Here is a 12019-nt window from a genome sequence, read left to right as displayed (position 1 = left end):
AGGGATTTATACGAGGAAACCAGTTTAATGCTAGCAGCCTATTAGCCTACAAAGTGACGTCATATTTCCTCCACTCTATAGTGTCCCTTTCACTTTCACTAGTGCATTAGGACTCACGCAGACCACAGGTTGGGGACCCCTGCTGGCCTCTCTAACACCACTTCAGTTTGTGTTTGGCCAGAAAAATATATAGAAAATTACAATTATATTACAACAGTATAGCATAATATGTTGTATATCATTTGTAATATAATAATTAATATAAATTATATTACAATAGACGCAATACTCAATACTGCAAATATCGCATATTTCTCCAGTATCGTGCAACCCCAGTGTGTGTGTGTGTGTGTCATCAGAACAGGAAGCACCGAGTGTTTGTTGACTCAATATGGTTTGTTTTCAATGTTCTGCATATAAGAGGCTTTCAGTACTCATGCTGCAGCCACACACACACACACACACACACACACAAAGAGAGACAGCAGGCATGTGACTGGTGCGCTGCCAGAGGTTGGCCAGGTTATATGTTTGTGATCGGAGTACTAATGTAATCCAGAGCAGCAGGCCAACTAAGGATACAACAGAGGTTACTAATGTGCAATGTGAAGCTTCCCGTTCTTCAGCAGGTGTGAAATCTAATGGGGGCTTCGGGCAAACAAAAAAAGGCCAAGAGGAGGCGGAGCAATTAAAGCAAATCAATTATAATTCACAGCTCTGTGAATGTATTGATTATTTTGACAGGCCTAGTCTCAGAAGTGTGAGTGGCAATAGAACAGCTGCTAACAGCAGGGTTGCCAGGTCCACATCATTTACAACTCAAAACTTGCCCAAAAGGAATATAAAGTATACAATGTTCCCCCCTTGTCCAATCAGAGTCAATTGTTGTTTTGTGTGTATCAGAGTGACTAGAATACGAGAATAAAGAAGTTACCTGTGTCTGTTTGAGCACTTTGGGGATTGGTTTGCAGTTGAGTTTCTGGCATGCTTGTCTGTAGGCATTCAGAATCTCCTCCACGGTCACATTCTGAGCTGCAAAAACACACAAAGATAAGGTTAAAGGTCATGCTGATACCAAATATACAGCATCTGCATCAGGGCTGAACGATTAACTGCATTTGCAATGTTAAAAAACAAACAAAAAAAAAAAAAACACAATTTTAATCCCCAAATGTTACGATTACACTGTGTTCATGTTGCGCGAGAGTAAATAAGTTTGCATATTAAGCATCAGGTTTTTTTTTCTGATATCATTGGAATGCTTTTTGTGTATTTAATAAAGTGTGTAGCGTATATGTTGTAGTCCTAAAATGTGTGCATCAGGGAGCAACTATAAATATGTAGGGATATATATATATATATATATATATATATATATATATATATTATTTTTGTTTGTTTGCTTATTTCACTTTTATTTATTTTTTGATTGCAAACACAACAAAACAATTACAATCAGGGCTTTACATTAACACCCGCCAACCGGCCAAATGCGGGTGGATTTTAGCTCTGGCGGATCAGACACCCATCTCCACTAGCCACTTTGGCTGGTTGAAAAATATTTTAAAATTGTATATTTCTTAAAAGCATGGTTCGACGATATTGTTAACAAACATACATTTATTTATATATAAATGCATATATATATATATATATATATATATATATATATATATATATATATATATATATATATATATATATATATATATATATATATATATATATATATATATATGCATTTATATATAATTATTTATTTATATATATATATATATATATATATATATATATATATACACACACACACACACACATATATACATATATATATGTATATATACACACACACACACACACACACACACATATATACATATATATATGTATATATACACACACACACACACATATATAAATATATATATAACAAATATATAATAAATAAGTATATATATATATATATAAATATATAAATCACAATTAGGTTTTTTTATTCCCTTACATTATTTATAATAATTTATACAATTTTTTTTATTCTTCTTTATTCTTTTTTTATTTTATTCTAATCTTAAATATCTTATTGCACTGTAAAATGCAATGGTTGTTGTGTATCTGTTTATTGTGCAGTAAATTTTTTTTAAAAATAAAAAATAAATAAATAAAAAAACACACAATTAGGTCATTTTAATAATGCAAGCTAAAGCCGAAAGATTTTAATTAAGAATATTTCACCCTAAAATGAAAATTATGATTTACTCACCCTGATGTGGTTTAAAACCATGAATATCTTTCTTCTGTTGATCAAAAGAAGATAATTTGAAGAATGCTTTCATTGTAGGAAAAACTTGTTACTATGGAAGTCAATGGGTCAACAAGCATTCTTCAAAACATCTTTTGTGTTCAACAGAAAAAAAAAACTCGATTAAGGGTAAAAATAAATAAATAAAGGCAGAATTTAAATTTTTGGGAGAACAATCCCTTTAAAAACAGTACTATAATACTTTCTACAGCATAAAGTTAAGTAATGTAATAGTCTCTTCTTGTTATCTTTGTAGGAAAAAACACCTTTAAAATGCAGTCTTCTAAGCAGGGCACTAGGTTGTGTAACAGACCACATGTGAAGTGTCTGATCATGAAAAAAAAAAAAGAGTCGCAAGCAGGGAAAGAACAAGCGATCGTGTGAAACAGATCCATCCTCATCGAGTCTCAGAGAGAAGTGTGTGCACACTCTCGAGCGCTCTCAGTAGGGCCTTTGTGTAGCACGCGAACACATGCACTCACAGCACCAAGCGGTCTAGACCTTCTAAGCGCCGTTCACAGTCATATGACTTCATACATTCAGATGCATTGTTCGGAAGTGTCACGCACACTCATGCACGCAGAGTTCAAAGTGGTTTAAGGCTAGAAGCTAAAACAGCAGAGCGCTCCACTGTACGTTTTCACTTGCATTTGCATGGCGAGGATATTACGGTGATATTTGTTATGCAAACATAAGCATAATACAAATGTGGGCGCCTGAAATTTGAAAGCAAACAAAGCAGCATGTCATGTGTTGTGTTACAATTACTATTTCAGTGCGAACAGACTTCCACAATATTAAGAGGCTTCATTTTTAAAATGACAACTTTTTTTTTTTTGACCACTGAGACAGATCTAATATCAGAATATATTATAGATATAAATTATTAATATAAATTGATATGAATATTACTATTTGTACTAGTAGTAACAATAACAACAGTTTGCTACTGCCAATATTCAGCCTATTTTAAAGATAACGTCTTCTTGCTCTTATTAATAGTAGTAGCTGTAGTATAGATGTCAGCAAGACATATATTAAAATGTTACTGAAGTCAGAATTATTAGCCCCCCTTTGAATTTTGTTTTCTTTTTAAATATTTCCCAAATGATGTTGAACAGATTCAGGAAATTTGCACAGTATGTCTGATAATATTTTTTCTTCTGGGGAAAGTCTTATTTGTTTTATTTTGGCTAGAATAAAAGCAGTTTTTAATATTTTAAACACCATTTTAAGGTCAAAATTTAGTCGCTTTAAGCTATATATTTGCCTAGTTGATCTTATTACCCTAGTTAAGCCTTTAAATGTCACTTTAAGCTGAACACTAGAGTCTTGAAGAATATCTAGTCTAATATTATTTACGGTCATCATGGCAAAGAGAAAATAAATCAGTTATTAGAGATGAGTTATTAACACTATTATGATTATAAATGTGCTGTAGAAATCTGCTCTCCATCAAGCAGAAATTGGGAAGAAAATAAACAGTAGGGGCTAATAATTCTACTGTATCTATTAAGATTTCCATGCGTCTAGTTGGTTATATTCATTAAAAGATATGTCATTTCATGGATTCATTAAAAGATTTGTGGCCTGGCTACAGCTGCTGTGATGATGGCAAACTTGCACTGTTTGCATGACCAAAAGACACACACACATGCAGTGTACACACACTCTTTATCTGAGGTCAAAGGCACATTCTGGCTTATTTTTACCCTAATATTGACATAATCCAGCTGTGTATACGGTTGGTTACCACTTTGAGCCTTCCCTTTGTGTGTGAAACAATTAGTTAATGTGTTTACAGTAAACATAAACACAAAGCAAGAGGAATCATCACACCTGTGTTCCTTTTCAAGACTTGCTGCATATTTGAATGTGCTTCCTGAAATGACCCCTAAAATGTCTTTTTGATGCAACACTTCTTTTAATTCAAACTACACCGTCTATATCTAGTCTATAGCCTAAAATACTGTATATACTTTGGCGCAAATGCCTTGTTGATGCCAGAGGTCAGAGGAGAATGGCCAGACTGCTTCCAGCTGATAGAAAGACAACAGTAAGTCAAATAAGCACTGAAGAAGGTCTGCAGAAGAGCATCTCTGAACACACAACACGTCCAACCTTGAGGCGGATGGACTACAGCAGCAGAAGAGCACACCGGGTGCCGCTCCTGTCAGCTAAGAACAGGAAACTGAGGCTACAATTCACACAGGCTCACCAAAACTGGACAATAGAAGATTGGAGAAACGTTGCTGCTCTGATGAGTCTCCATTTCTGCTGACACATTCGGATGCTCGGGTCAGAGTTTGGCCTCAACAACATGAAAGCATGGATCCATCCTGCCTTGTATCAGCGGTTCAGGCTGGTGGTGGTGGTGTAATGGTGTGGGGGAGATTTTCTTGGCACACATTGGGCTCATTAGTACCAATTGAGCATTAACACCACAGCCTACCTGAGTATTGCTGCTGACCATGTTCATCCCTTTATGAGCACAGTGTCTCCATCTTCTGATGGCTACTTCCAGCAGGATAACGCACCAAGTCATAAAGCGTGAATCATCTCAGACTGGTTTCTTGAACGTGACAATGAGTTCACTGTACTCAAATGGCCTCCACAGTCACCAGAGCTCAATCCAATAGAGCAGCTTTGGGATGTGATGGAACGGGAGATGCATCATGGATCTGCAGCAACTGTGTGATGCTATCCTGTCAATATGGAGCAAAATCTCTGAGGAATATTTCCAGGAGCTTGTTGAATCTAAAGGGTTAAGGCTGTTCTGAAGGCAAAAGGGGGTGCAACCAGGTACTAGTAAGGTGTACCTAATAAAGTGGCCAGTGAGTGTATAATAACAGAGTGATTTTAATGAGCTCATCTGTCATCGTGATGCCAGTGAAACATATTCATGTCTCTGTGATCTCTGTGTTTTCTCCTTTTTCTCATGTGTTTATTTTGTTATTAATAGTTAAGAAAAGTTCCTAGAATACAATATTATCACAATATACTTCAGTACATTATTCTATAATAAATTTAAATGTATTAAAAATTCAAGCTTCAAATTATATTCCCAAAGTAAAACTAAAGAGAAACATGTCTAAGATTGTGTATCCAACTTCTGTTGTAATGCTGGAGAGCAAAATGGGACTAGACAAACTCTTGATAATAAAACCCTGTCATAAATGTTGTATGCACTTCTCCATGATGATGCCATCTAACTTCATGCATGCAGAATATGAAGAAAAATTAATAATAAATAGATTTTATTAAGAAAAAGGTGAAATATAAAACATTGGAGATGATATTAGGTATGCACCACATTTTTGGCATGAATATGGCATTTTCATGTTTCAGCTATAAATATAAGCAAATGCATGAAGGAAGGGGATTCAGCACAGAGAGCGTGCATCATGTGCCTTTCGTCTCCTCCTCCGGCAGTCTAATTAAACTAAAGCCTGCTCTAAAAGATTTCCAATGGTTCATTCTCCTTGAGCAGAGCTCTGAAACGCCTTCTGGTGTCTCAGCAATACTTCTTTAATCCAGTCCACCTCTGCAGCATCCAATAATTTGTAAGCCAAGTCAAACCGATGTCCAAAAAACAATTGCATTCCAAATGTGTTCGCTAAATGGAAAGACTCTCATTTCAATATGGTTAAAGGCGTCGTGAGATGCGAAATCAAATTTGCCATTTTAAAGGTTGTTCCATTAAAACATTCTGCGTTTTACAGCTTAAAAAGTCCAAATCACTGTAAACAAAGCTATTTTTTCCCTCCTCCTCTTCTTAACTTAATCCAGTTATTGCAAAGTCTAAACATATAGACGATTTAAAGATGTACACTTAACATCAAAAACAATACTGACTTATACCCTGTACTTATTCCATGCCACAGAAACTAGTTTGACTATTGGATTATACATTTGTTATTATTATCAAAACACAAAAGTAGACACAATCTGTAGACAACACTGCTGTGGTATTATGAACAATGTATTCAATGTATGTATACATTTATATCTGCATTTCTATACTCAGTATAGTGCAAATTTGCCATTTGAAAAGTTGTTCTATTAAAACATCCCGTGTTTTCAGCTTAAAAAGTCAAATTCCTGGTAAAAAAAAAAAAAAAAAAGCCATCAACACTCAAAATGAAAAATAATTTTTCGTATATAATATATTTTTTATAATAATTTATCAAAAAATAAATAAGTGATAAAAAATAAATAAATGAATAAATAAATAATAAATAAAATAAAAATATTAAAAAATAAATAAATAAATAAACAAAAACATAAAAATAAATAAAAAATAAATAAATAATATACAATAATAATAATAATAATAAAAATAAATAAATAAACATTAATAAAAAAAAATAATAAAAAATATAAATAAACAATAAATTAAATAAAAATAAACAATAATAAATAAATAAAATAAAGAACAAAAAATAAACAAATAAAAATAAAATAAACAAATAAAAACAAAAAAATTATAAAAAATAAATAAATCATTAAGTAAATCATAAAAATAATAATAATAAATAATAATAATAATAAAAATCGCAAAAAGATATTTTCCCCAAATCGCACAGCTCCAAATAAACACTACAGTTTTTTTATTAACCATACTGAAACTGACACCTCCAACAGACACAGAGATGTTGCACAATCAGCTATAAATGTTGCAGAATTGTTTTTTTTTATGGGCGATAAATATTGCATCACTGAAATTGATTGAGGTCATGTCCATGCATTCTGCAATAGGTCTATATATTGATTATTGTCACAGGCCTGATCAACAGTTCAATTTTGAGATCTTATCAGCAATGCAATTACCGTGTGTTGAAAGCACTCAAAATCAGCTAATAATATAAAATAATCCACTCAGCTAGTCTCCTTACACCCTTATCCAGTATTAGTAATTAATAAATAAATCATCTGAATTCATATTTTATTATGCAACATGACAGAGAGCTATGGGAGATGCTAAAATAGCAGTGAGTTATGCTGGGAACTGGGAAAAAGGTCAAGCAAGCAGTTGTGTGGTCATTACAGTCAAATAATGGAGACCTCAGAGGCTCCGGCAGACCATAATATAATCATATAATTGCAATAAATCAAGGAGCTCATGTGTCCCTCACACACAGCGTCTGGTTCAGACTTTAAAAGTGTGTATAATGTCGGTACGATTAGTGTCACACAGATAAATGTAAGATTATTGTTGCAGTTTCTCTTGCCATCACATAGTTTTGCGAATACAAAATCTCAATCTCATTCCACTGGATGAGACAATAATAGTTCAAATATTATCTGAATACTTTACTAAAATAATGATGACATTAAAAGATGCTTCTATGGTTGTTTGTTTTGGAAATGTACTGACTTGCGGATGGAAGGGCATCCGCTGTGTAAAACATATGCAGGGTAAGTTAACGGTTCGTTCCGCTGTGGCGACCCCTGATTAAAGAGACTAAACTGAAGGAAAAATAAATGAATTAATAATAATGATATTAATAATAATAGGGGTTAGCATGGTGGCGCAGTGGGTTACACAATCGCCTCACAGCAAGAAGGTCGCTGGTTTAAGACCCGGCTGGGTCTGTTGGCATTTTTGTGTGGAGTTTGCATGTTCTCCTAGTGTTGGCGTGGGTTTCCTCCGGATGCTCCGGTTTCCCCCACAAGTCCAAACACATTTCCCAGTGATGGGTTGCAGCTGGAAGGCCATCCGCTGCATAAAACATGTGCTGAATAAGTTGGCGGTTCATTCCGCTGTGGCAACCCCAGATTAATAAAGAGACTAAACTGAAAGAAAATGAATGAATGAATGATAATAATAAAAAAATTATAATATTAAATGGCTAATTAACTTAAAACATTAAATTATTAACAATTCAAAATTTTCTTAAATAAATAAATGTGATTTTAAGGGTGCCTGAAATCCATTTTAATTCAATTTGAGTGAACATAAAGCATGTCTAATAAATTTAACACAACTTTAATATATCAATATTTATTAAATTATTCAAAACAATAAAATATGCATTCAAACATTTTATTTAAACAGTTTTCTGCATCCCACTGTCCTACAAATACAGCAGAAAATAAGTCAGAATTATAATCCCTCCTGAATTATTGCCCCCTGTAAATTTCTCAATTTCTGTCTATCAAAACGAACACATTTCTAATCATAATAGTTTTAATAACTCATCTCTAATAACTGATTTCTTTTATATTTGCTATGATGGCAGCACATAATATTAGACTAAATATTCTTAGACACTTCTATACAGCTTAAAGTGACATTTAAAGGCTTAACTAGGAAATTAGGGTAAAGTTAAGGTAATTAGGCAAGTTATTGTATAACAGTGGTTTGTTCTGGAGACAATCAAAAACTAATATTGCTTAAGGGGGCTAATAATATTGACCTTAAAATGGCTTTAAAACAATTAAAAACTGCTTTTATTCTAGCCAAAATAAAACAAATAAGACTTTCTCCAGAAGAAAAAATATTATCAGACATACTGTGGAAAATTGCTGAATCTGTTCGACATCATTTGGGAAATATTAAAGAAAAAAACATCTCATTCTGACTTTGACTGAACATCGAACAACTAACAAAAAAGTTTCAATGGCTTAAAAGCTGCTGGCCGTTTCCATTTCCACTTTACGTGCGTGTCTTTTATGGACATGGAGGCTGTGTGAGAGTGGGCACTGAACGTCCTCCATGTACTCTGTGTACAGCATGTCCTTGGAAAAGCATTATTTTGGAGAGGGAGAGAGAGAGAGAGAGAGAGAGAGAGAGAGAGATTGCAGAATCTGCATGTGGGTAAACATTCTCAGAAAGACAAAAACTTCCCAAACCCTGCTTACGATTTCCAATTGCCACTTCTTTTCACATGTTGACTATAACAGCAGATTCTTTCAGTAACGTCACAAATGAAAGACTGGAAAGATGGGCTTTGAGTATTAGATGAAATCATTCACTCCGTGTCATTACGTGTCTTCAAAAAAGAGAGAAGCAGACACGATTTCAGAGCACAGCCTTCGCCTTTTTACCAAATATGCACAGCTATTTGGATAGACCATCTGGATAGCTTTTATAACCTGAAAGAAACGTGATTGTGGGTGTGTGTGTGTGTGTGTGTGTGTGTGTGTGTGTGTGTGTGTGTGTGTGTCTGTGTACACATTATATCGTTTCAGCATTGGAAATCCGCGAAAGTCTCATTGCATGATCAGTTCAGTTAGAGTTCAGTTTTTGTTTATTCATCGCTTTAGAAATTCGTCCAGGAATCACAGTTCAATGCGAAGTTTAACTTTAATAGAGTAAAAGTTTCTAATTTGCCTGGGTGCTGTAAGGGTTAAACTGAATATAAACTGTTTGCTTTAATTCATAAAGTTTTAATGGATGGATGAACGGACAGTAAGACAGATAGATTGACAGATAGATAACAGACAGATGGATAGAACAGACAGATTGTAAAATAGAATGACAGACAGACAGACAGACAGACAGACAGACAGACAGACAGAGACAGACAGACAGACAGACAGATAGATAGATAGATAGATAGATAGATAGATAGATAGATAGATAGATAGATAGATAGATAGATAGATAGATAGATAGATAGATAGATAGACAGAACAACTGACTGAAAGATAGAACGACAGAGATAGAATGATGGACGGATGGATGGATGGAGAGGGTGAAAGATGAATGGATGGATGAATGAAAGGATACATGAATTGATAGATGGACGGATGATATAAGAAGATGAATGAATGGATGGATGGATGGATGAACGAATTAATGAAAAAATATAAGAATAGATGGATGGATGATGTGAGAATGGATGGAGAGAATGGATGAATGAATAAATGGATGGATGGATGGATGGATAGATGAATGGATTGATAGATGAAGGGAGAGGATGAATGAATGGACAGATGGATGGATGGATGGATTGATAGATGAAGGGAGAGGATGAATGAATGGATAGATGGATGGACGGATGGATGGACAGATGGAGATGGTGGATGAATGAATAAATGAATGGATGGATGGATGAATGGATTGATAGATGAATGGAGAGGATAAATGATTGGATGGATGGATGGATGGATGAATGGATGGAGAGGGTGAAAGATGAATGGATGGATGAATGAAAGGATACATGAATTGATAGATGGACGGATGATGTAAGAAGATGAATGAATGGATGGATGGATGGATGGATGAACGAATTAATGAAAAATATAAGGATAGATGGATGGATGATGTGAGAATGGATGGAGAGAATGGATGAATGAATAAATGGATGGATGGATGGATGGATGGATAGATGGATGGATTGATAGATGAAGGGAGAGGATGAATGAATGGATGGATGGACGGATGGATGGACAGATGGAGATGGTGGATGAATGAATCAATGAATGGATGGATGGATGGATGGATGGATGGAGAGGATGAATGACTATGGATGGATGGATTGATAGATGAATGGAGAGGATAAATGATTGGATGGATGGATGGATGGATGGATGTATGGATGGATGGAGAGGGTGGATGAATGGATGAATAAAGAGGGTGGATGAATGAATACATAGCGATGGTGGGTGGATGGATAGATAGAGAGGATGGCTGAATTGAATGAATGGATGGATGGATGTATGAATGGATGGAGAGGGTGAAAGATGAATGGATGGATGAATGAATGAAAGGATACATGAATTCATAGATGGACAGATGATGTAAGAAGATGAATGAAAGAATGAATGGATGGATGAACAAATTAATGAAAAAATATAAGGATAGATGGATGGATGATGTGAGAATGGATGGAGAATGGATGAATGAATAAATGAATGGATTGATGGATGGATGGATGGATTGATAGATGAATGGAGAGGGTGGAAGAATGGATGAATGGAGAGGATGAATGAATGGATGGATAGAGAGGGTGGATGAATGAATAGATAGATAGATAGATAGATAGATAGATAGATAGATAGATAGATAGATAGACAGATAGACAGATAGACAGATAGATAGATAGATAGATAGATAGATAGATAGATAGATAGATAGATAGATAGATAGATAGATAGATAGAACGACAGAGAGACTGAGCTCAACGAAAGCCCCACCCCCTAATTAATATTCTATTTCAGCAGGAAGTACATCAACATACCGAAATAAGTCACAGCAACTTCCGCCTCACCTGCGCTTTAATGTCAACTGCAGTGGAAACCATTGGAATCCTCTGTGATGGTGTCAGCAGATCCCTGAAGCACCAGAGGATCCCCTATCCTAACAGCACACCTACTGCATATGTAGATTATGGCGTGATGAGAGTGGGTTAATCAATGAGCATCTGTCCATCAGCAGTCTTTAGGGGAAACCTGTGGTCTGCATTCCTCTGAATGGCATCCGTCCAAAAGCCCTGCTGCTGGAGAACACTTACTGAAGTGTGCTGCTGAGCTGGCTAGACGACCAAATTAAAGACTGCTCCTTCAGATTAAAACTCATTACTCCTAGATCAATACACAGAGAGAGGCGCTGCAGTGCACAGAGCTAGCGAAACATGCAGAAACACGAGCGTTTACTGGGAAATTTCACTCAAAATGAAAAATAATGCATCATTTAGACAACTCACTCTCAAGTTAACCAGCGGTAAATCAACAACAATAATGATCGTCATTTAATTTAGCTTTAATTAA

At 34.9% G+C, this 12019-nt stretch overlaps 1 protein-coding gene across 1 annotated transcript in view; it reads right to left on the bottom strand.

The window, feature by feature from the left end:
- The window catches only part of ppp1r37 (protein phosphatase 1, regulatory subunit 37), a 72531-nt gene that overhangs the window by 36314 nt on the left and 24198 nt on the right, over nucleotides 1–12019 (bottom strand). Inside the window, exon 2 of the mRNA NM_001080167.2 lies at nucleotides 935–1032. Coding sequence (NP_001073636.2) covers nucleotides 935–1032 — 98 coding nt within the window. The remainder of the gene's footprint in view (nucleotides 1–934; nucleotides 1033–12019) is intronic.

This window comes from Danio rerio, chromosome 18, assembly GCF_049306965.1.
Source record: "Danio rerio strain Tuebingen ecotype United States chromosome 18, GRCz12tu, whole genome shotgun sequence".
NCBI classification, from domain to species: domain Eukaryota; kingdom Metazoa; phylum Chordata; class Actinopteri; order Cypriniformes; family Danionidae; genus Danio; species Danio rerio.
The sequence above is the reverse complement of the archived record's forward strand: the minus strand, read 5'-3'. Positions and strand labels throughout refer to the sequence as shown.